General features: G+C 36.2%; 1 protein-coding gene across 4 annotated transcripts in view; it reads right to left on the bottom strand.

The window, feature by feature from the left end:
* Positions 1 to 1102: 1102 nt before the first annotated feature.
* LOC121428345 overlaps positions 1103 to 26899 on the bottom strand; it is a 32513-nt gene continuing 6716 nt past the window's right edge. For 2 of the 4 annotated variants that reach the window (XM_041624922.1, XM_041624923.1), the window contains exons 2-3: positions 10278 to 10396; positions 1103 to 8367 (exon numbers count right to left, since the gene is read on the bottom strand). In XM_041624922.1, coding sequence (XP_041480856.1) covers positions 4723 to 8265 — 3543 coding nt within the window. In that variant the 5' untranslated portion in view covers positions 8266 to 8367; positions 10278 to 10396 and the 3' untranslated portion in view covers positions 1103 to 4722. Of the gene's footprint in view, positions 8368 to 10277; positions 10397 to 19499; positions 20115 to 26899 lie in introns of those variants that run through there. The other 2 variants (XM_041624926.1, XM_041624924.1) reach the window with 2 other exon arrangements.

Below are 26899 nucleotides of genomic sequence, written 5' to 3' on the forward strand. Positions count from 1 at the left end.
TTGGGGACTACTCATCCCGGGGCACTGAAATAAACATTGACTCATTGATGAAGAAAGGACACTCAAAACACTGTATGCACTATATAATTTGGTTTATATTTTGTACATAATATTAGATATCAGCATGACAATGAATTCAAAGCACCCTCTTTTCCAGACTTCAAGACATTTTATTCGCCATAGACATGTATTCACAATCAGGCACTTCATAATTATTAATATCACAAACAATTGTCAAGTACTCAACCAAAATAAATACACAGTATGTGGTTTGATTGAGATGTTTTACATAATTTCTCTGTTTTGTTTTTCTTTAAATATGTACAGCATCTAATTTGTAGATGTTATAAGCAGCTTGGCAAATTTTCTTTCAAAATTTCCTGTCAAAAATATGTCCCAATTACCTAAAAAAATCTCTTACTTGAAAATTTATAACCAATTTAGTGGAAGTTTACAACACTGATATCAACAAACCACTATCACTATAAGATGCACTGTATTGCATGATTTTGTTTCCATATTAAAGTTCAATTGGGCTTTCATGATTTTTACTTGCCCCATTGCAAGAGGGAAAGTTGGCTCAAAGTGCCTCAATAGATCATTGAGGATATCAAAATCTGTCTGGACATTTTAGGAGTATGACATTCGTAGTCTTCCATACCATAAAATGATCAAAGGTCTATAAAGTAGTTGCAGCAAACAATTGTTTAATGAGAAAGTCTTTAAAATCATATGCCACCATAATATCAAAGATCTAGTTCTGGTACATTAAAATAAACTTATCTTTGTGAAATTGTGAATTCTTAGCTGAAAACCAGTAACTCTGATGACCACTAACACAAAAAGTCATATGTGGGACAGTGTATTAATATTGTTCAGAAAAATACCCAACATTATATGGAACTTTGTGCTTATTTTCCTCATTTCTCAGCAATTACACATTTTTTTCCAGAGCCATTTGGCACATATTTATCCATACAGGCACTTGGATGGTCATTTTATTGGATCCTATTCGAACTCATTTTGAGATTGTTACCACAACTGGTATTTACCTTTAACATTGAAAGCAATTATGTGACCACCCATTAGCAAAGTCATGTTGCAGACTCTTTAACTTCAGACTTCAAGCAAGGATACTTTCATTTACAAAACATTCATTGTATCAACAAAGAAAATTATACTTTTTTTAAGAAAAAAAGCATCAAACAAAAAAATGAAGTTGGGCAATGTCCATGACACAGATTAAAAAAGCACAGGTTATATTCAAAATGGCAGAAAAGGAGAAATTTTAAATTAAACATTTGTACAAATAATAATAATATAATGGATACAATAGTTTCATAATATCATAAAAATAAAAACACTTAGGCAACAATGGATATAAACATAAGGTGGTTTCAAATGAAAATTTTCATCAAAATATTGTATAAGAAAGATTCTCTGTTGAAATTTGGTAGAGTAGCAAATATGAAATGTACTTTTTGTATTGATAATGATGAAATAATTATGCATATATTTTGCCTTTGTACTCATTCTAAAGTAATATGGTCGAGAATAGAATCATGGATATTTCAAAATAATTGAGAGGTGATCATATTAACGTATGAAAACAAATTGTTTGGATTTTGTGGTACAAATAATGCTTTTAACTGTATCATGATGATCATAAGAAAAGAGATATATTTAGGATATATTTAGCCAAATTGAGAAGAGTTTCCTTCATTTACAACAATTATATCCGCATTAAAACAGTACAATGAAATGGAAAAATATATATATGGAACAAATTTCAGAGCAAATAAGTTCAGAAAGAAATGGTTTTGTTTCAGAAACTTTTTTGAGCAAGCTGTCAATGTGTCACCTTAAAAGACATAATTATTACCAATGTTTATTTCTTAGAATTAGATATATGTATCTTCTCAAGATCTCTTCTTTTTCTTGCCAGATTTGCTTTGACTGTGACAATTTTTTCATTGTAAACTAAGTCAGATTGACTACATATGTCTATGTATTAATGTATTAGGAATTATGCATATAACATGTTCATTTATTGTTTGTCTGAAAAAAATTGTAAATGTTTATACAGTGTAATTATAAAGCCTTGCGTGTGACTTGCAGGTGATAATTTTTTTCCACTCGCAGGTTGCCCACATTGACAGTATCTCACACATATCTTACATAAATTTGCCTAAAGGAGCGCATGCAAGTTCGATTTGCATGCAGAAAAGCCATGCACATGCTCAAAACTTGTTTGCCGTTGAGTTGCGGGTGAATGCCGGCTGAAACTGCAGGGCATGCATAGAAAGATGTGACAGAGCCAGTTAAACTACCGGTAATTGACAGCATTACTTCAGACCAGATTATACCCAAAATATGTGCTATTTACAGCTTCGGTAGTCCCAAGAGATATACATATATATAATTACAATCGGTTTATGATAATAATGATTACATTTCTATAGCCAATTAAGTGTACAAATATATATATATATAAATATATAGAAATTCATATAAATGTCGCACATGATGAGAGGTGGATCTCTTCTTTAATTTGTGACCTAAAGCTTAGAAAATTGTTCACGCATGGCAGATAACAAACCATAAATATTGAGGCATATCAGAAACAATTTGTGCAAAAATTCGAGCAAGAATCTGAATCCACTCTCCTCGTACAGATCAGAGGCAGAAACTTAACAAAGAGTACAAATAAATGCTTGACTGTTAATGAGCCAATGGTTGAAAAAACACGGTCGTCACATCGTGAAACTAATACTGTCCATTTTTTCTGCACAACTTGATCCTGACAGAAATTTCAATCTTGTTTTCCTCTTTTTCGTGAAGTGTTTATCTCAGTATCAATAAAATGAAAAATGCTTAATTTCATGATGATGTAAATGAAATATAATTGATTTACCTTTTCTCTAAGATGTACTGTATATATCATATACACATATGGAGGCTAGTATACTGCATAGCAATGCATACCTTGAAAGCCTACTTAGGATAAAAAAAACTTGCCCCACTCCACCATCCCGATACACTAGTGTTGTACAGACATTAATTTAATATGGTAATACAATGTGCATAATTTACAATATATAAAACACCTAATAACAAGATTGCATGCATGATAAATAACCATGAATGGTCAAGAAATCAAACTACCAACATATACATTTTCAAATCAGAGGCAGCAACATACAAGTACATGTATATGTAGTCATAATAAATATTATGTACAGAAAAATAAAAGAAGTAATCTAAAACTAAAAACGACCAGTGGATTCCAAATTCATGTCACTACATTGAAAACAACAATACACACTACAGTGACGATGGACGTGTCCCCCCTAGATTAGAAGTGAGGGGGACGGTCTCCCCCCCCCTAAATTTTTTGTTGATGACCTTCAATGGGTACCAACATGGCGCATAATGCTTTGTTAGGCAAGCCCAATTCAATTGATATTGCGCCATGTTGGTTATCCCATTGAAACCTGGTTGGTCGAACCCTCTCTATTATTATAGACCAGTGGTAAACTATGAACGAACATCTTTTATTTATTTCTTTATGAGTGTAATACAAAGTGTCAATGTTTCTCTATGTGCAATACAAATTGTTTTATGATGATAATGTGAATAATAAAAGGATAGTTAAATATGATATTGATAATAATGATAAAAATAATAATCAAATTTTAGATTATGATAAAGAATCAAATAGTAAATGGTTACAAAATTATTGTATTACAATGATGACTGATTTGGCAATAACTTATTTATGTATTTACCCCAGGCATGTGATTTTTTCCCCCAAATTGTGTTTCTAATTCCCGTTTCTAATTATGTTGTAATTTTCCTGTATATTTTTGTATTTGTCTGAAAATCTGTAATTCGGCCTTTGGGCCGCGAATGATTTCTTTTGTTCAAATAAACCATTTCTATTCTATTCTATTCTGGCTCTGTATGTGGTTATCTCCCGCCATTTACATACCTTTGAAACAACCTTGCATCACTTTTTCAGAAAAAAAAAAAAACATCTGAAGCAAATTACTTGTACTGGGACCAATTCATTTCAGTAAAAATACTTGGATTGTGAAATTATCCAATTTATATGATTTTCTTTATGTCATGATATTCTTTCATTTAAAAATGCCTGTTTAATTCAATAAAATGATATTTTTTTATCACCTGACTCAAGTTTTGTCCATTGTTACTCGCTACATGGACTTGTAAAGCCATGATAATTTGAGAACATTACAAACTTTCAAAAACAACCTTCATGTATGAGAAATTCCCCATGGAATGCTGGTCATTCTTTAATCATTAAACTTATTATGAATTGCTAATATATATTTACTGGCCATTTGTGTTTGTATTGCCTCAATATATAGAAGCAGTGTACATTTATGCAGTAACCTTCTCCTTTTTTTTCTCTTAAAAAAACTCTAAATGAACCAAAATCCCAAGTGAAACGAGTGCTGTGCAAGCATCAAGTTTATATTTAAAAAGATTCATTTAGGCAACTTAAAGACTATCTGTAAAACATGTCGCACAAAAAAAATTGTGAATTAAGCCTACCGGTACAAATCTTGCATGGAATGGGATGAAAATGTTAGGATGAAATTATTGCTTGTAACTATGTGTGACTGGACTTTATAAAGGAAAAGGGACCCTGTTACGTGACAGTTATCAAACCAATGAAATCATAACATTTGACTGGTTTTAGTACCGACCATTTCTTTGATCATACCTAGATTGAGGTTGATACTGACTTTGTTGTCGGTGGAAATGATCTCCTTGGTAAGGTCCACTTGGTGGGCCATTCCTGGCACTGCCCGGTTGGTCATCCCCATACGTTCTCAAGGTGTGAGGGGGACTTTGGACACTTGAGGGGGGTCCCCGAGGTTGGAAGACTGGAGAAGGGGGCATTCCCATGCTCTGGAAGGGTGGTCCTTGAGACTGAGGATATCTGTACCTGGGTGAATGGACCTGGGATTGGGGAGGTGGGGTACTGACATGGTTTTGGTACGGGGCACCATACGACTGTTGGAACCTACTTGATGGACCCCGGGATCGCAATCTTGAGTTCTGAGATGAAGGATCAATATCATGAGGTGGCCCACGTACTTGGTGGTGGTCATTCCTGACACTGCCATGTTGGTCATCCCCATACATTCTCAAGGTGTGATGGGGACTTTGGTCATTATAAGAGGGGGGTCCCCGAGGTTGGAAGCATGGAGAAGGGGGCTGTGCCCTATACTCGTGATTGGGAGTGGATACAAGGCTATGATAAGGATGCCCACTCCTCTGAGGGGGGTAGACACACTTGGATTGTTGCTGCTGAAAGTCTGAAAATGAATATGACATATCACTTGAATAAGATGGCCCACATTCTAGAGATAATTCATCAAATGTCTTTGTCAATTTACGCACAGGGATACTGCTTGGGTTGTGGGACTCTAGGAAATTATGCTGATTGTACTCCCTTCCAAAGTGATTGTACTGGCTGGAACCTCCACTGTAATTTGTGTTAGGGAGCCTATCACCTTGGACATGTGATTGCTGAAGAGAACCTGGACCTTGATCGAAATCACGCTCATTATACTCTCTACCAAAGTGATTGTAGTGACCTGAACTTCCACTGTAAGGTGTGTTATTCAACACTTGGATATTTGATGGCTGAAGAAGTCCTGGTGTCATATAGTTCTGTTCCTGTATTGGTTGGCTGGCAGGCATGAAACCACTGTCTATTGGATATCTTCCATGTATATCCATACACGGAGAGGAGGGATTTCGTTGCAATGCTAGGTTGTTATGGGATGGAATGACAGGAACAGGTGGATGTCTATGGGAGTCAAAGGATGCAGCTGCAGGAGACAACCCTAGGATACCCGGTCCCCTGGTTTCATGTCTCCTATCTTGGGGACGAGACTGCTGCAGAATATCACTTTGTCTTCCAGTGGTAGTGGCATTGGAGATCCTGGGATTAGATGTGACAACAGCTGTCTGAATGTTTTGCAGATGCGGAGGCTTGGTACCTTCATCATTTGTTTCACTTCCAGCAAGATGCTCCTTTCTGTCAGGCTGAGGAACTGTAAAACATGGTTCGCTGTTGGCATTTGTTTCTTCCTTTGACTCACCTACCTCTTCAACATCTTCATGCTCCCAATCCTCAAATTCTGATTCTGTTGCTTCTTTCCTGGACAACCCATTACATCCTGTATCAATATCTTGATCACCCTGTTTCCTACTTTCAACGTCTGGAGAACTTGTGAGGACATGGTTGTCCAGACGTGTGGGCAAGGCGGAGTAGGTACCATGCAACGGCAAGCTCTCCTGAGATGGTTCCCTGCAATCTGTGGAATGAAGGGAACCTGGTTCACTCAGTTGTCTAATGGAAAAGTGACCAAAGGCATCTGAAAGGACACTTGCTTGAGAACAGGATACATTAGTCATACATTTATCTTTATTTACATGGGCAGTTTTAAAATGACCTTCTTCTGTATCCGTGGTCTTGACACTGCAAGATGAGAGAAGCCTATCTGAAGCTTGCCCCTTGACAGTTGTTTCACTAACTACCCTGGTTATTTCAGCTATTAGGGTATTTCCACTCGCATTTTGTTCTTTGTCTCCACTTTCCTTCTGTTGATGTGGTTCGTCGACCCGTTTGGTTTCCTCAGAACTTTCAACATTTGCTGCTTGCACTGAAGATGTTGAAGAACCGACAGCCTGGCTTTCATTCACATTGGGCAATATGTTTGATGTAAATGTCGGAGAGATACAGGCCTCCAATTCTTTTTCAACAGACTTTCCTTCAGGATTAGGGCAACTCTCTTGAATACCCACTTGTACATGTATTCTGTCTGCTTTGGCCTCCAACTCTTCCCACTCTTTTTTAATGTGTAGACTCTTTGAGCGAAAGTCATTCTGGGTCTTTTCATCTACTCCAATTGTTCGAAGCAATTCACAGGCTTTTGAAATGACAATGCTCCGCAGATTCTGCACCTTTTGATGCACATGATTTCTAAGAAGGCAGATTTCAGCCTGGCGAAGTCCTTTTGCTACCGACCTCATCAAGTGGCTTGTGTCATCTATAGTGTTCACCAGATTACTATTGAAGTCCTTAAGGAAACCATCTTTTGAGGTCATCTGGCAGAATGCTTCCTTCAATATTTCAATCACTAGAGGTGTAGATTCAGCACTGCCATTATCATCATTAAATCCATACATAGATTTTCGTAGGACAAACAGAACAGTCCTTTTGATCTCCCATGCATGCTTTTGAGTTCCACATGCAGCAGCCATGGCATCTTTCAAGTCCTCTGGAGTAAATACTTGTGGGTTGTCCATTGCCATTACTAACTTCTCCAACTCACTGAAATTGTCCTGGACAATATCAGTTATTCTCTTTACTAGTTGATCATCCGAAGGGGAATTCTCAAGGTGAAGGGCTAACGATGACGAGTCTTTCATGACTTCAACAAAGTCCTCTGGAGTGTATGGCAGTTGGGTGGACTTTTTGTTCATCTCGTTCCCTGCGATCATTAGAGCTAACGGCGAACCACCCACCAGACGGATGATATCATCTGCATGCCTATCAAAGCCCTCTGGATTACCCGCTGTCTCCCGCAGCAATTCCTTGGCACAATCTGGCTCCAATGGCTTCAAATGATACTTCATGAACATATTGGGATCTCTCACTAGATTGACATCAGTAACACTGGTTAGGACAATATGCACATTTCTGGTCATAGCTGCAAAACCTTGGATGAAATCGAGCATCTTCGGACGTTCCCTGTCATGAACTCTATCAATATTGTCAAGTACAAGTATACATGTAAATGCCTTTTTCCTATCATTTGCCTTTCTAAAGGCATCACTGAGTTGATCAACATTGTCTATGACATTAAACTCAAAGCCTTTTATTTCAGCTTTGCATATATCATTGTAGATATAACTTGGCAGTTTCTCTGCTGATTCAACGTTTTTTAGATCAAACAGAAAAGTGTGAACTTCCTTGGCACAATCCGTTGATTCTCGCAATTGCTTCGCAAGCAGACGGGCAAACTCCTTGCTTGTTCTAGTTTTACCCAACAAAAGAAAACCCTGCAAGATTATGATCGCAGGATTGTTCTCCTTGACAAACTGCATGACCATTTCCTTGGGCTGTGTACTTCGGTACTGGAAGGCCTCATCCTTTGGATGGATGTGATCATGTCGATGATTCATGGGCCTTGCTTCCCTCTGGTCGTCCTGAGGTGCCATGGTTATGCTATCTACTGAATGATGACTGTGGGTTTCTAATTAAACACCTACAAGATGGAGCTCAAGGACTAGGTCATAGCTCCGAGTCTCACTTGTCAAGACCTGCAGAAAGAAAAAGTACACAATACAATGTACAGGTCATTAAAAGAGAGTCTACATTACATCTTCAGATAATTTTAATGTTCTGGTAAACAGATTACCAAAACTCAATTTAACTGGGAGTCACCCCTGTTCATCCAAGATTCTTGCCCATGATGATTCACAAGTGAGATTTTACCCTAAAACCATCCAGGAATCACCTTACATGATCTTTCATGATGCAAAGTCAGCCAGGTCTCAAACAGATTCAAAGAAGACATTAACTAATCAAAGCTCAAGATCTTGAGTCTGAGTAACGACTTGTAGCTGGGGGAAACCGGTTCGAACAATCAGTTTTTATTTAAGATGAAGGGTTTGCTCTCATCTTTGTTTCTTTATTTCGAAAACCCCCCCTAATGATAAATATTGCAAGGTACTTTCCCCCCAAAAAAGGCATCCAGCCTGATGCACTTCTGTGTTACAGCAGGGGAGAAAGATAGAGAATAATATGCATGTACTGGGTGGCCTGAGTCAATCAAGTGATAGGAATCTCACGCCATCAATTATTTTTCATTAATACTAGATATGTCAGGCTGGATGCCAAATTTTCACCTTTTTTCATGGAAATTGCAATCATGCATTCACACTACAGTTTTTCAAGATTGAGGAGATCCTGTGTGAATTTTAGACCCGGAACCCGGACTTTCCAAATAGAGAGCAAACAACAATATTGATATGGTTACAAAAGTTCAAAAGGTTCCTTTATCCATATCCAAACAGGAAGAGAAATTTCCTGTATCAAATTGACTTGCCAATATTTTCTTCCTGAATGCTCTTCCGAGTAAAAATGGAATTTAGGCTCAGATCTGTCAAAAGTTTTCATAGTTTTTTAAAATATAAAGATTAAAAATCAACACTGTGGGAAATTAAATCATGGAATAGATTTATCTGACTGGTGTGATGACATAATGGAAAGTTATCTTTGAATAACAAAAAAGAAACAATTTGAGCAATTCAGTGTTTTTAAGGTGAAAAAAAAAGATTAAATACACTCTGTAGCTTATCCCCTATGTATATACTATGTATATGTATATACAATGCCCTAAAATTCATCCTTATGATAAAATAAAATCAAAAGACGTTGTAAGCTGAGTTTAGCCAAATGATGCTAAAAAACATAAAACATAAATGCAGATTATTGTTCCTTTGATCAGATCCCAGATCTTTTGGGACCAGTGACTTCACCAATGAAATTTGTTCGACTTGGAATTGAGAAGGGATGTCCTGCCCCACAATCTGGAACCATACCCCTTCCAATAAGAACTGAAATTTGCAATGAAATGAGGGGTGTTCAGAACAAGATGGCCAGGTGAAAATGAGGGCACTTGGGAACTGAAATTTAACACGAATTGTTGGTCTATGAGAACTATAAGGCCTGAATGAGGGTCTTGGGAATGGGGGAGAATTGGTTGGTTATTGTTAAAGGGGAAAATGATAGGATATGCTTTGGAACAGCTGGCAAGGCGCGAATATGAGGCTTGAGGGCCACACGTACCCATACTGCTATTATTCCTGCAACGGTTGCAAGGTTGTTATAAGAGAGTCCAAATGCCTAAGGTCCCCTATTAGTGCAGAGAGTCTTTTACGTAAACTAAGTCTTGCAGGTATTCGACAACAATATGAACTCAAATAACCTTTAACCTCACCATGTGACCTCCGAAAGGCACCGCAAAATGATGGTACCCCCTGCCCCCCCCCCCCCCGAGTGCATCAACCATTCAAGTTTGGTTGACATTGGTACTAGCAATTGCCAGGTTACGCATCATACAGTACAACATTTGTGGTGGACGGACGCCATAATTGGATCCCTAAATCTAGCCTTCGATCACTTCCAGCGGGCGAGACAAAAAATACATACATGTTTCAAAACTTACCTCTAATTGGTATTTGGTAAAACCACTGTGGTCGACTTTCTCGTTTAGACTGGATAAACTTTCACAATTGGCTTTGGTCATCGGAAGAAGAGGAAGAGGATGCTACCTAGCTTGGCTCTCTGTGAAATACACATAAAATATAAAACAGAATTACATGTAGTATTTAGTCATAGAAAACCACTTACATGAATTAGGTGTAGGAAAATAAAATTGAATACTCTTTATTGAGTACACATTTTTCTACTCATTCATGGCATATGGAAGTTACATCCTACAACCCAAGACATGTCTGTACATGTACATCAAATATGAGATATATATAAATCATCTTTATTTCATAGTCAAATAGAGAAGTTACAATAAACCCAGCTCCTCTGCCAGTGATTATGGGACAAATTCCCCTTCACTGGCAATAGGCAGGGTGATAATACACAATATTGATTGAACAATTCATAAGGTACAATACATATAGTAAGATTTAACCCATAATTTACATTACATAAGAAAGCTGAATATATACTTGACTAAATGGAATGGCGTAGAGTATGCAGAAAGTTACAAGCATGTTAAATGAAAAAGAAAGGTGACTGTCTCAATGAAATGAAAGAGAGATGAAGAGAGGGACCAGACAGTAATAAGAAAATACAAAATTGGAACCATCACTTTGTGATGAAGATATATATACATATAGGTACGCATCGCCACAACGAAAACAGTGTTACGTACTTATTCATTTATTTAAAGAAGTAAAATCATTGTACTTGAGTATTGTTTCACTATTTAATAAAGCTGGTATCAAGAGGTGATATCTCCTTGATTGTACAGTGATATAGACCCATGGACTATGCAGAATTTGCGAAAATATCATAATTGAATAATACCGGACTAAAATGAAACACATGGAAATCAATGTAACACAAATTTCAAAAGGGTTTGCACAGACCCCCCCCCCCCCCGAGATGATAGGTGAGGTCTTAGAAGAAAAATATTGTTCTTGCAATATATTCTAGATGTAATATCTATCTTTTATTTCACAAACTATTTTTTTGTTAAAAGATGAATAAGAATATTCATTTGCATGGTGAAAAATAAAAACAAACATATATAATATCTATTGGCTATTAATATATATTTGTAAAAAAAAAAAGAAATTAGATAAACAGGTTTACCAAATCCACATGAAAGATCGTACATTGTACATGTACACGTACCAATCCTTTATTCACTCTTAAGCCCAAAATATTAGCTACATGTACTATGGACTAATGTGACAACTCCATGCTATTTATTGTTTTTTCTCGCACATGCTTCTACATGTATGAGCCTCGTTAAAAGACAAGTCCACCCCAACAAAAAAGTATATTTTAATAAAAAAAGATAAAAATCCAACAAGCATAACACTGAAAATTTCATCAAAATCGGGTGTAAAATAAGAATGTTATGACATTGTCAAGTTTGGCTCAATTTCACAGAACAGTGATACTGTACATACGTACATGCACATCCTGGTCGGTATGCAAATGAGGAGACTGATGACGTCATCCATTCATTATTTCTTTTTCGTTTATTATATTCTAATTGTCTCCTCATAGACAAGTGAAACAATGAGTAATTCCTCCCTGAACATGTGGAATTAGCATTGTATCAGGGCTGCCAACTCTCACGCATTTCACCCGATTCTCACACTCTCACGCTGATCATAGGAATTCTCACGCTGAACCCCGAAAATAGAAAAAAAGTTTATTAGCCTATATCGGATATTCAAGAACATTATAACCCGGCCAGGCGAAAGTTTCAAAGTTTTTAACCACACAAGCGCAAAGCTAATATACCATCAATGCAAATTGGTTTCGGTTTGCCGCGCAAAGACAAGATATTGAGTTGCGATTGGCTTACTGTATTCTGCGTGTGAGTGCGGGTGGCGTCGAAATTTTACAATGAAGCGGGGGTTTTGTGCGCACGAGGCACAACGAGCGATCGAGTGTCAATGCAATGCCAGCAGCCATGCCATGCAATAGCCCGCCAGCCCGGCCGGCACCGGCACGGCGCTGAGATGCCGCGCCGGCGCAACTCAGTATACTTCTACTTCAGATTTCAGCCGGTAGGTAAGTTGTCTCTTGTCTTGTCTTGAAAATATGTTTTGATCAGATCCTTTATATGCCATTATTATGATAGTAAGAATGACTTTGGAAGAATGCTTGTATAAATTGATATAGTGCTAAGAACTATGTTGTGTGTATTCTATTGTGAACGAAATTTTGATTAAATTATTCTCTAAAACGAGTGATGGCGTCGCGGAGAGCAACCTCCAGTTACAACAAAGCCCATCAGATTAATTTAACTGGATGAGAGGTAGGGAAATGGCTTTGCTAATTGACACCCAGTATGGACAGCCATTATAATGACCACTTGTTCTAGTATCGTCTTGGGGAGCAGAAGATAATCACAGGTTGAGGTTTCACTGCTATTATAAAGAGAGTTGATATGGAATAATGCACTTAAAAATGTGGATTTTTTTTCAAGGTAAGTGAAATTCATTAAAAATAATCAACCTATTTGAATCCTGCCTTATGTATTTATGGAATCAGAGTTAAAAGTATGTGCCAGATTGCACCATTTAAATTGCAAAATTGTAAAAGCTCCCTACCGTGGAAGGGGGGACACCCCCCTTCCACACCATCCCCCCTCGGGTGCTCCGCGCCCTCGGGCATGGTCGCTTCGCTCCCTCGCAATGTCTCACTCCAAACTCTTCTCAAAGGTTGGCAGCTCTGATTGTATGGTTTAGTCAAGTTGAGACATCGACTATCTCATTTGCACATCACTAAGTTGTGCATACCGGTATCACTGTTTTGTGAGAATAAGCGAAACTTAAAATGTCATGTAATTTTCTAATTTCACATCCAATTTTGATGAAATTTTCAGCATTGCTAGTTTGATTTTTTCTCTATATATTTGAATCAATATTTTTCTGGGTTGGACTTGACCTTTAATTTAAAAAAAAATCCTGAATTTAAGCTAAATTTTGTCCAAAAAATATGCACAGACTTTGATAACAATCGACTTTTCATGTACATGTATGCAGTTTCATTAAATGACTCAGCAGAAATGAAGAACTTTGTGTCTGCATTTCATGAACTTTTTTCCTTCACAAATTTATTACTCCCCAAGTGTACTCCTCACAAACATTCCCAGCCAAAACACACCACAAAATTAGTCTACTGTGCAAACCCTTCACTCAAGTTAAAGGGTCTGAATACATGCACAGCTTACAAAGGCTTGAATATGTACTAAAAAGGCCCTCTCGCTGAATTGAAACAGCAAGCTAGTTACATATATGTGCTAGTCATTGTGTGAAGACTCAATTGTTATCAAAGTTTCGATAGGGGTCTGTGCCTGCAGACTACCACAGAGCATGCATCAAAATATATGGACATATCTGCAGTTATGGAATTGAAAGAAGTTGAATACCGGTATTCCTTAATTTTCACTGTAAGATTGCAACACACACACACAGTTCAATATGAAAGGCCAAAGTCAGTCAAACATCAACAGGAAGTGATAACTACCGGTAGATGTAAAATTTTTGACAGGAATTCCAAATCATATTCCAACGTCTTTCATTATTTATTGTGAAATGATATGTTACTACATGTAGAAAGGCAGTGACACAGTGTGTAGTGCACTACATCTTTTCCATTCACAAAAAAGAAAAATGAAAATATTGATTCAACCATAGAATATAAAGGCTGTTTGTTATTCAAGTTCATGCATCATGATCTACTTTCTAATGTACATTGACAGTTGAGGCCAGAAGTTTACATACATTTACACCCAGGAAATTTAAAGAAAAGTTCACACTTGCCAAACATCATAAAATTTACTGTATCTCATAAAATATTTGTGCTATCATGAGGAATTTGATATCAAACAAATGAGAATGTCATGCCCCTTCATCACATTGCTTTGTATGCAGGGGCTGAAAAATATTTAGTTGTCATTTTTTCCCAAAAAATCTTTATATTTTAGACAAATCAAAAACAAAAATTTGTCAAAAAATGTTTCATATTTTTGCTAGTTTCTTCTCACCACAAACATTTCAGATTACGCTTTTTTGTTCAGTAGTGACATATGATAGAAAATGTAATATAAATCATTGATTTGACATTTATATATCTTTATGAATTTATATTTCAAAATGAAATAATAGAATACATTTGGCACGAATACTACTTTTTTTCTTCAAAGAAAATTCCACATGAGATATACTTAAATCCAAATGGCATCCCAATTATGTACATGTAAAAGAGCCGAATATGCTCTTTCATTTGATGTCAAATTCGTCATGGTAGTATTTATATTTCTAAGATAAAGTAAATTTTAAGATGTTTGGCAGGCAAGCAAACAAAGTTTTACTGAATTCCATGGGTGTATGTAACCCTTTGTGCCTAAACTGTATATTAAAAGGAATAGCCTAACATTGATTTGACTTTTAAAGGACAAATCCACCTCAGAAAAATGTTGATTTGAATCAATTAAGAAAAATCAGACAAGCATGACGAAAATATCATCAAAATCGGATATAGAATAAGAAAGTTGACAATTTAAAGTTTCGCTTATTTTTCATAAAATAGTTTAATATGCACAATTTAGTCACATGCAAATTACGAGAGAATCGATAATGTCCTTCACTCACTATTTCTTTTGTTCTTTATTGTTTGAATTTATTATTTCAATTTTTACAGATTTGACAATAAAATACCAACTTGCCTGAATAAAAAAAATGTTAAACTAGAATTTAATTCGTCATGCGGACGAATTAGGTGGTCTGTCATGATTTTTCATTCAGAGTCGGCTAATGTATAAAATGAATCACTTAGATATGATTGATAATCTTGATTCTAGACATCCTAAGAATAAATTTTGACCATTGCTCAATGTGATTATTAATGTGGTGATGACAATCGTCAGACATACATATTCACACAGATATATAGAAGATAGATCATGATTATATATATTGATGGATGGCGCGATGGATGGATCAAGTGATGGATTGAGAGATAAATGATAGGTGGTTATATTAATAAAACATAGATAGACAGACATATAGATAGATTGATAGAGACAGATAGATTGATATAGAAAGATAGACATATTCAATAGATATATATAATAGAAATAGACAGATAGATAGATAGATATATAGATAGCCAGACAGACCGACATACATATAGAAAGATAGATAGACAGGCAGATAGATAGATGGATATATAGAAAGATAGATAGATATACATATCTAAACAGATAGGTATATTATATTAGACACAGAGAGAGATAGATAGACAGATACATATGCAAAGTAGGTAGATAGACAGATAGACATATATATGGATAGATAGGGTGAGAGAGAGAGACATATTCAAACATGTAGATATATATTTGACAGAGAGATAGACATATATGTCATGTAGGTAGATAGATAGACAGACAGATGGATGGATTGATAGATAGATAGAAAGAAATATACATAGATTTATAACAGATAGCGGATGGACGGATATGATTAGATAGATATAATATGAAAAAGTGATTATGTTTTATTTTGCAATATTTTAGCTATTATTTATTAGAATTGTTATAATTGATCGTGCGCAAGATATAAAAAAAATCATGTTCACCCGCGGACTCAAACCCCTGCCCGCATGATTGAATGAGATGCAAGTCTGACGCCTAACCGATTGAGCTAGAATATTTCCCATAGACTTTACACGTAAGCAATTTTGAGAATTACAATTCCAATATTGCAAGTGAAAAACGGGCATGATCCCGGCATCTGATCAAAAAGTGGAGGGCACATTTCCGAAAGCCCAGAATCTCAGCTGTAACATATTAAAAGCTCCGGCAAAACTGACAAGAAGAAATGGAGATATGGCTCACGAAATAGAGGAATGTCGAATCTAGTTTTGAGAAAAAGTAATGTCCCATAGAGATTACACGCAAAATACATGTGATATGAAAAAAGCAATTATAATCTGTTTTATCTTGCTAAATTTAAACTTTTATGCCTTTTAATTATCATAAAGGATTATGTAAGAGGTGGCAAAAAGAAAAAAAAATTGAAAAAAAATCATCTTGTTCACCCCAGGACTCGAACCTCCGCCCTCGAGAAAGCAAGTCAAATGCGTTATCCATTGAGCCACGATATTCCCCATAGAGAATACACGTAAGCAATTTTGAGAATTACAAGTCCAATTTTGCAAGTGAAATACGGGCATGATCCCGGCATCTGATCAAAAAATGAAGGGCACACTCGCGAAAGCTCAGAATCGCAGCTACAACATACTAAAAGCTTAAAGAAAACTGACCAGAAAAAATGGAGATATGGCTCACGAAATAGAGGAATGTCGAATCTAGTTTTGAGAAAAAATCATGTCCCATAGAGATTACACGCAAAATGAGGAAAAATGACAGGCCTCTTTTCATCGCTGTTTTACGCAATGATGCGTTTCTCAAAACGAAAATTCATGTTAACTGAGCAGAAAGAGTACATTCTAAACTACACCATATCAAAATCTGGGCGAAAATCGATCTATATTTGAGAAGTTACAGCCAAATTTGCATAAATTTGATGACGTCATTTTTGAAAAAATGAAATTTTTAGTTTGGGCGCCATTTTGATGACGTCACGATATAATTTAGGGACAATGGTGACATGAAATCAAATTTACAACTGATACTCTATCGATATATGAAAAAAAAATTGGGGGTCAACAGACTTTTTAAAGAGCTACAGTGAATTTACAATAGGCATGTTTTTGCCCATATATGGCCTATAGTGAGAGCTCGCGCGCACACGTGCTGCAAACTTTAATGGGTGTTAATTTCTATATTAATGGTTGTAGAAGGTTGATCAAGGTATCAAATTGCTCAGAATTTTATTAGCAATGCAATGATATTAAAAGAAACGGTTTTTCTGCGTTGCGTTAAGGTGTAACGCGCGGAAACGCGCGCGCATACGTGCGCGCGCGCATACGTGCGCGCGCGCAAATTTTTGAAATGCTTAAAATGACTTGAAACGTACCAAAAAAATTTTATAGGTCATTTGGACGATTTTTTTACCTTTGACGCGCGCGTCATGACCTCTACATGACCTTTGATGACATTGACAGTTGACCCTTGACATGAAGTTAATGTCATGTAAATATTGTTAATTTTTGATAATGAAGATATGATCAAATGAAGAATTTTACAAAATGGCGCGTAGATGACGTCATCATGACCATATGACCTTGAAAAGCTTATTTTGCCGTCTCTATGATAGATTCTATATATGACAAAAAATCAGCAAAATTGATTCAGCCAATTTCGAGAAAAGTTGGCGACAAACATAGGTGCCAAGAATAAAGAAAGAAATTAAGAAAGAAAGAAAATTCTGACGAAAACAATAGGTGATCTGTCATAGACAGACCACCTAATAATGGTAATTCCACATGTTCAGAGAAAAATAAAACTATTTCACAGGACAATGAGGAGAAAATTAGAATATTTCATATTTCATATAATAAAATACAAAAGAAATAGTGAGTGATGTCATCAGTTCCCTCATTTGCATACAGACCGAGATGTACACTTAAGCGAAACTTTAAAATGTCATAACTTTCTTATTTTACATCCGATTTTGATGAAATTTTCAGTGTATGCTTCTTGGATTTTCTCTTTTTATTGAAATCAACTTTTTGTTGGGGTGGACTTGTCCTTTAAAATTCTGAGCTGCAAGGTCCTACTTATCACAAGACAAATTATAAAATCATGGGTTAGTACGTTGTACTTAAAGCTTCTAATTTTCAATGGTTTTTTTTTTTAAGATTGTTCATTTCAAATGAAACATGAGCACATTTCATCTTGGTTTAAGAATTTTTTTAAATGTCTGTTACAAAGCTAGCCAATGGAACGTAGATTACTCTGCCAAGTTTACATACATACATACATGTGTCTATTGTGTTAGTTTTCAACCTAAATTTCTGTTCCAGAGCATCACCAATATAGAAAGCAAGTTTGTGGTACCTCGTTCCAGAGGATGCCAATCATGGTCTAATTAGCAAGTTGCATGCAGTCAGCATGGCGAGCACGATCAGTGCCAGCTTGGACATGCGGGCCACCCAACTGACCGAAGCTCCCTGCGCAGCACTCTGATCCTACTAGCACTTAGCTCGCAGCTAGCTAGCTCTAGCCCAGCGAACATGTCACAAGATATTGGCATGAAATGTGCACACATAATAAGCAGCCACATTGACATATAGTATGGGCCTCTATGATTCTATTAGTCCTGCAGACCCCTATTCTCTGATAAAGTCAGTTCTAGAGCATTGCATTTTTAGCAATCGCTAATCCTTGAATATTCTGGAGACCCCCATTTTAAGAGTAAGTTTTATTGTGAGAGCCCCCTATTTTGGACCCTGATGTGAGATATCATTTTTTATTTAAGTGCCCCCACCCAAACTATAATAAATTTGAAAATATAATTTCATGCATTAATTGCCCCCAGTTATCGTGTGCTTTATTTAGGTTTGGACCCCCCTCCCTGCCTGAAAAAAATATTTGTGTAATCCCTACTCACCCAAAAGGGAAACAAAAATGGAGAAAATATCAGGCATAAAGATTTCATTTCAACACCAATGTTGTAATACATGTATACCCGCACTGTAATACATAAACACAATTTTAAAATTTCAGAATATGGTCCTGGAAATGACACACAAAAATCTGCAATGGAAAAACAAATGTGGCAAAATTATTTATTGCAGTAGCCAGTAGGCTCCAATATGAAATTAGAAATAAAATTCAATATTAGGGTATGATATGAAAGCTCCCACATATGCATGTTATGTATAACTTAGAATGCCTGCCTTCTGCTCCAAATATATTTTACTTCTGTAATTAAAAAAATGAAAATAATTTTTAGAAAAAACTAGGGCCAGTAAGCAGATTTGGGGGAATTTTTTTTGCTCAAAACTGCACTGTAGAAAAGCAGTCAGAATGCTTTACAAGGCGAAGATCAGGCGGGTTATTAAAAAAGGCAAACAAACTTATTTGTTTTTTGCCTTTATAATGTGTGTCATACAACAATGGACACAAGTTTACCAAGGAAAATAAACATTCAGAAAAGCTTCATAATTGTACTGCATAAAAGCAAACTGTGTGTAGTCTGCACTTTGAGCTTACCATACAATTACAATGATGATTCACAGAATTTAATTTGGAAAATGACATCATAAACAGCCAGAAAAAAAAATCAATGGTAAAGACAGAAATGCTTCCAAAAGAATTCAAACGTGTACTGGTACTTCTCTGCAGTTCTGCCAGAAAATGCAAGTCTTGAGGAAGGCCGTACATGTATGTGTCAACATGTATGCGTAGCTGATGTCACTGCCCTGTTGACAACAATGTACCAGTACATCAGTACATGTATGCATCTCTACTGATGATAAGAACTCAGCCTGATCAAGGAGTTACATGTACCAACCTGATCTTCCGGCCATTAGCTCTGAGCACTGTATCTTCCAGAGTGCAGAAACATACAGCGTATTTAAACAGTAGACACATGTATAATGTGTACTCCAGACAAAGGCGAATTTAGGCGAGACATGGAGACACTGAGTGAAATTCTGCTAGCTAGCCTTGTCATGGATTCAGAATTCCCCATGCTCGCTTGGCACACTGCCAGTTTCCATGAAAAAACATTTCGAGCTACTTTAAAGGGGCTCATCTGTCCTAGGAAGTCCGTAAAAAAGACTGTGAATGAATCTCAATCCCACGATGTGGTTTTGTGGCCCAACGAGTGTGGTTCCAGGACATTAGAAAATTTTGCATTGATCAGCGACAATTGCTCCAATGGAAAATCTGCACATTAAGCCAAACATAAAATCTATCCTCCAAAACTAAATAAATCCTAATAATTATCTTCACATTATTCAGAACCTAAAACTCTATCATAAAAATCCCAACTCTAATCCAATGCCTTCTGGGTTAAAGACCGGAGCAATTGTCGCAGGAGCAATATTGTGTCTCCATACATGTGTAGCTAGATTTATACAGGTCTTCAAGTTTCTGTGGTCACATGTTGTGAGGTGGTGTAATTTGGGTTACATCATGGACAAAAATCATACTTTTCTTCACAATGGTGTAGCATTGACACACTTTTACATGTAGTTTTAATTTTAAAAAAAGTAAACTATTTTTTTGTAAAGTAAACTAAGTGGTGGTCAAGTTTTAATTATGTTGGATTTTTTATTTGTTGATACTTGGTCTGTGTTGACCCAATGAAACATATAAATACAAAAAAAAAGTTTCCCAAACTTTGCCAATAAATATAAAATTTCAACTGCAGAAAATAATCCTTTTGCACAAAAATGCGTTTAAATTGGATGGATAAGTGCCAAAAATTTCATAAAGTTTTCAAAACTTATTCTTAGTACATTTCTAATTTAAAAAAAACAGCTGGAGAGAAATAACCAGTTGATTCTGAATTATTAAGTTTTCCCATACCTAGTCCTCCTGACCCCCCTTCCCCCCTCCCCCTGCTAGAGCTACCACCCCTATATCCCGATGTGTAAAAGCTTCATATAGATGTACATGTTGCCCTGTTGTTTACATACATGTAGCTTTAAGTGAGACCTTAACTGGGTTGATAGGACATGAGCTTTCTGTACTACAACACTTTGTAGAATTTGATCAACATTTTAAAAACTGTTCCCCCCATTTATTGACCAATGTTTCCAAATTCTAGTTAGTGTAATGTTCTCTTGGTCTATATGATTCAGACCAAATTTCAACTTGATAAATGCAGAATGGACATTAGACTGTCTAGTCAGGCAGCATATACATGTATGTCATGATTTACCGGCTACTTCAAAAAATTGGCTAAGTCTGATTTTTCACTTTCAACTTTGTGACAAATTTCTAATGGTCATCTTGACCATGTTAGGGGTCAAAATAAGGTCAATAGGGGTCAATTTTTTTAATTGGCTCAATTCTGTCGAGTGACACATCAAATTGTTTGTCTTGTTATACTGAACAAATAATTGTACACCACCATATACTCTTGACCTCCCGTTAAAAAGCTATGACCGGAAATGTCAAAGGTCAACGAACTTTCGTTAAATAGCAAATTACACTGAAGGTAATGTTGTAACCCGCACCCGTTGTAGTACGGGTTAACCTGCCGGTATGCCTCCGATCGCGGGTTGCGGGCCGGGCCGAGTTCATTCTCAAACCCGCAGACCGTCATGCGAAAAAAAGGGAGAATAAATGACGCATGATAAAAACATTCACAGTGAAAATTGAGTTAAGATCATGTGCTTCTTACGTGGCAGATTCTTTTAGAGACGTAGATATTTCCTTTTAAAAATGCCGGCGTATTTTTGTCTTGTGAATAGTGCACAGGACTGAGTCTGAGACAGTTCAACAGGTTAAATACATCGAGTTGCTCTCTTTCAAAGGCCAGCGCCAGTGCGTGCATGGATGCAGCGCAGTCAAAAGCAACCGCATGGGCCAATGAAACTCGATGTTGAGTTTCCCGTCCCATTTTTTCCAGCTCATAATGAGGAACCGATTTCATTATTCATTATTTTTCAGAAGATGAGTTTAACCTTTTGTAACCTTTTAACGCACTTTATTCTGTGGAACTTGAAGCCAGGGAAAAATTAATCATTTTTTGGGGGGGGGCTCTATTTTCATTTTTTTTTGCAATATTTCAGGGGCTCTTTTCAAATGCTACGTTTTTGTATTTTGAGGAATACCTGTTCACTTATTAAATTAATTATTACTTGTTGTTTAATATTGTATGATTTTTAAAGTTTTTTTCATGCCTAGAATCTTGGATGTGGGTGTGTTTGTGTGGATGAGACTGTGAGTTGAACTTGATATAAAAGAATTTAATATCTAATTTTTACTCCATCTAATTCCAGTACTTGGCCATGTAATAAAGGCCCACATACCCTTACTTTTCCTGAAGTTCTTTGTTTGAAAACGCAGATCTCCACGAAAATTGTATTTCTCTATGGGGGAGTCTAAATTTGGTGAGAATGAACTCATTAATTACTTAAATATACATGACAATGAAGAAATCATCAAACTTCATTGGCAGTTTTGAAAAATATACCCGAAATATAAACTCTATCTGAAGCAGAAAATCACCATCATTGAGGCCTTTACAGAGCGAATTGTCCCCCAGAGCTCTCGCAGAGAGACAGAGCTCAGACTAGCTAGCACAAGCGCTAATGCGTACGTCAGGGTGACCAGACGTCCCGTATTTCCCGGGATTGTCCCGTATTTTGCTCCTGAGTCCCGGCGTCCCGACAAACCCTTCCCGGGACGCCTATTTGTCCCGTATTTCAGAATATTGAACAAAATGTAATTAATACATTTAAAAGTGACGATTTTTTTATTAAACAAGTGGAATGCCTCTGGCCGTCTCACCTGCATCACGCGGTTCAATATAGCAGCAGTGCTGACTTTGAATACTACTCTAACTCGCACAAGATGTTCAGTGATACATGGTTACTCTTATGTCCACTTTTTATGAACTAGACCAATAAACTTACAGAGATATGATGGTTATTCACCAAAAAAACCCAACATGGCCAAAGTTCATTGACCTTACATGAACTTTGACCTTGATCATGTGACCTGAAACTCAAACAGGATATTCAGTGATACTTGATTACTCTTATGTACAAGTTTCATGAATCAGATCCATAAACTTTCAAAGTTATGATGGTAATTCAACAGATACACCCAATTCGGCCAAAGTTCATTGACCTTTGACCTTGGTCATGTGACCTGAAACGTGCACAGGATGTTCAGTGATACTTGATTACTCTAATGTCCAAGTTTAATGAACTAGACCAATAAATTATCAAAGTTATGATGGTAATTCAACAGATACCCCCGATTCGGCCAAAGTTCATTGACCCTAAATGACCTTTGACCTTAATCATGAGACCTGAAACTTGCACAAAATTTTCAGTGATGCTTGATTACTATTATGTCCAAGTTTCATGAATCAGATCCATAAACTCTCAAAGTTATGATGGGAATTCAACAGATATCCCCAATTCGGCCAAAGTTCATTGACCCTAAATGACCTTTGACCTTGGTCATGTGACGTGAAACTCATGCAGGATGTTCAGTGATACTTGATTAACCTTATGTCCAAGTTTCATGAACTAGGTCTATATATTTTCTAAGTTATGATGACATTTCAAAAACTTAACCACAGGTTAAGATTTCGATGTTGATTCCTCCAACATGGTCTAAGTTCATTGACCCTAAATGACCTTTGACCTTGGTCATGTGACATGAAACTCTAATAGGATGTTCAGTAATACTTGATTAACCTTATGGCCAAGTTTCATGAACTAGGTCCATATACTTTCTAAGTTATGATGTCATTTCAAAAACTTAACCTCAGGTTAAGATTTGATGTTGACGCCGCCGCCGTCGCCGCCGCCGTCGGAAAAGCGGCGCCTATAGTCTCACTTTGCTTCGCAGGTGAGACAATAACCAACAGCTGATGAAGCAGGGACAACAATTAAATCGATAACTGTAAACTTTTGCAAGTTCTGCGGTGATTTCTTGCTAACCCAATACATTGCAAACGAACTGGCCTCCTGCCTGTGTGTGGCAGGCTACTAGCTAGGCATGTAGGATCGAAGCAAATTCTCAATGGTGAAAACAATCTCACATGATAAACAGTTTTTCCACCAAAATAATCACAAAATAGGCGGGAAATTCTTATATTTATACTAAAGATTCTCAGATTAATGATTTGGAGATGTAATCGGAGGAACAAGTTATTGACCTTTTATAGATCTAGTTGTTTCAGCTTTCGTTTTGAGTCTTGGTGTGCACGATGCCGCGATGTTTCATCTAATTTTTAAGTTTGACAATATGTTTCACTTTGAAATTTTATTCATTTCTAAAACATTTTATTTTTTAGATTTTAAAAATACATTGAAAAAAACACCAAATAAAATTATGATTTTTATTAGATGATTGGATTTTTTTGTTTACTTGAAGTTTGAACTTTCCCTTTTCTTTCATTTATATATACCCTATCCTTTCTGCTTGCCATGTTTGTTCCATCTATCTTTATTTCCAATACTTTATCCGTATCATTTATTTTGTAATTATCTGTGTTATTGTTTAAATATTTTTGTGACTTTATTACCTTGTGAATACATCGCAATTCGGCCTTAGCCGCGATGATGTCTTGATTTTTATTAATAAACCATTTACCTATCTATTTCCTATCTTCCTTCCTTTCTAGTTGTTTCAGCTTTCGTTTTGAGTCTTGGTGTGCACGATGCCGCGATGTTTCATCTAATTTTTAAGTTTGACAATATGTTTCACTTTGAAATTTTATTCATTTCTAAAATATTTTATTTTTTAAATATTAAAAATACATTTTAAAAAACACCAAATAAAATTATGATTTTTATTAGATGATTAGATTTTTTTGTTTACTTGAAGTTTGTACTTTTCCCTTTTTCTTTCATTTATATATACCCTATCCTTTCTGCTTGCCCTTTTTTGTTCCATCTATCTTTATTTTCAATACTTTATCCGTATTATTTATTTTGTAATTATCTGTATTATTGTTTAAATATTTTTGTGATTTCATTACCTTGTGAATACATCGAATTCGGCCTTAGCCGCGATGATGTCTTGATTTTTATTAATAAACCATTTATCTATTTCCTATCTTCCTTTCCTAGACATTTTCTTTTCTCTCTCTCTCTGTTCACTTTTCTTTCTTTCCTTCTTTCTCTTACTTTCCTTCTTTATTAAATATCCTTTTTTATTTCCTTCACTCTTTCTTTCCTTATAATTACCTTGGCTTCCTTTTCCCTTCCACTCTTTCTTCTTTTCTTTATTTTTCCCCTTCTCATTCTTTTCCCTTATTCTTTCTTTCTTTCTTTCTTTCTTTTGTTTGTTTCTTTCTTTCCCTCCCTTCCTTCCAGTTTTCTTCTTTCTTTCTTTCAAAGAATGAAGGAAACATGTTTATTCCTTCATTATTTCTTTCCTCTTTCTTTTTCTTACTTTTCCCCCTTTAATTCTCTCCTTTATTTTGTCTTTCAGACATTTATTCATCTTCCCTTCCTTTCTCTTTCTTTCTTTTTTTTCTTTCTTTCTATATTCATTTCAAAGAATGACGGAACCTTTTTTTATCTCTTTCATTATTTCCTTCATCCTTCTTTTATTCTAACTTTCTGTTATTTTTTTATGTTTTCCTTTATTTTCTTTCCTTCTCAATCATCTCTATCTTCCTTCCTTTCTAGCTGTTTCAGCTTTCGTTTTGAGTCTTGGTGTGCACGATGCCGCGATGTTTCATCTAATTTTTAAGTTTGAAAATATGTTTCACTTTGAAATTTTATTCATTTCTAAAATATTTTATTTTTTAAATATTAAAAATACATTTTAAAAAACACCAAATAAAATTATGATTTTTATTAGATGATTGGATTTTTTGTTTACCTGAAGTTTGTACTTTTCCCCCTTTTCTTTCATTTATATATACCCTATCCTTTCTGCTTGCCCTGTTTGTTCCATCTATCTTTATTTCCAATACTTTATCCGTATCATTTATTTTGTAATTATCTGTGTTATTGTTTAAATATTTATGTGACTTTATTACCTTGTGAATACATCGCAATTCGATGTTGATCTTCGTTTGTCAATTGTCCCGTATTTCATTTTGTGAAATCTGGTCACCCTGGCGTACGTGGGTGGGCTTATTATAATCACTCGGGTCGCGTTCGCGTTCGAAATCACTCGGGTCGCGTTCGAAAACACTCGGGTTTTGGATTTTTGGCGATTTTTTTTACTTGGATGCAATTTTTTTTCTAAAGTTGTCTTCAATGGGACAAACACGCTGGGAAAATGAAATGAAATTGAAATTCTAGTTTCGTTTTAAGCCGGCAAGTGCCTCAAATTAAATGCACTCGCCTACTGCTTAACATAACAAACAAGCAAATCAGCCATGTGGCTCAATTATCCTAGAATACATCCAGACTTCTGCTGTTTTTATACGAGGACTCCGAGTCGGAACTTGCCATATCTGCCACATCGATATTACATCGTCATTCCCATGTGCGGACATGCATGCCTGCATGCAATTGCCCCAAGGCGGGACCCGGCCACGGTCGGACACGGCGTGCATCGGTAGCATGGAGCAAGGTAACGTGAGTCGAGCCGAGTTAGATCCCACGTTACAGTGCCAGTCAGTCCGCTCCACCACTTCTACGGTTGTTGAGTGGAGCCTGCACGAACATCCCTCGCGGTATGGTTGAGCATGCAGCGTCATTCCATTCACAAAAAAAGAAAGAAAAGATTTGCAGGTATTTACAAGATATACAAGTAATTGTCTTACTGAAAAGCTTATATTAATGTTTTAAATCAGTTTTGAATCTAGATATCCAAATAGTTTATTTTCAGAATTTGATTTTCAAACGCGGGCCAAATTTCATAACATGGGCGACGGGAAACTGAACATCGAGTTTTAGCGGCCATATTATTGAATGAAATACAAAAACAGAAGGAAATAATATAGACATAAACGA

This window comes from Lytechinus variegatus, chromosome 15 (genome assembly GCF_018143015.1).
Source record: "Lytechinus variegatus isolate NC3 chromosome 15, Lvar_3.0, whole genome shotgun sequence".
NCBI lineage: Eukaryota > Metazoa > Echinodermata > Echinoidea > Temnopleuroida > Toxopneustidae > Lytechinus > Lytechinus variegatus.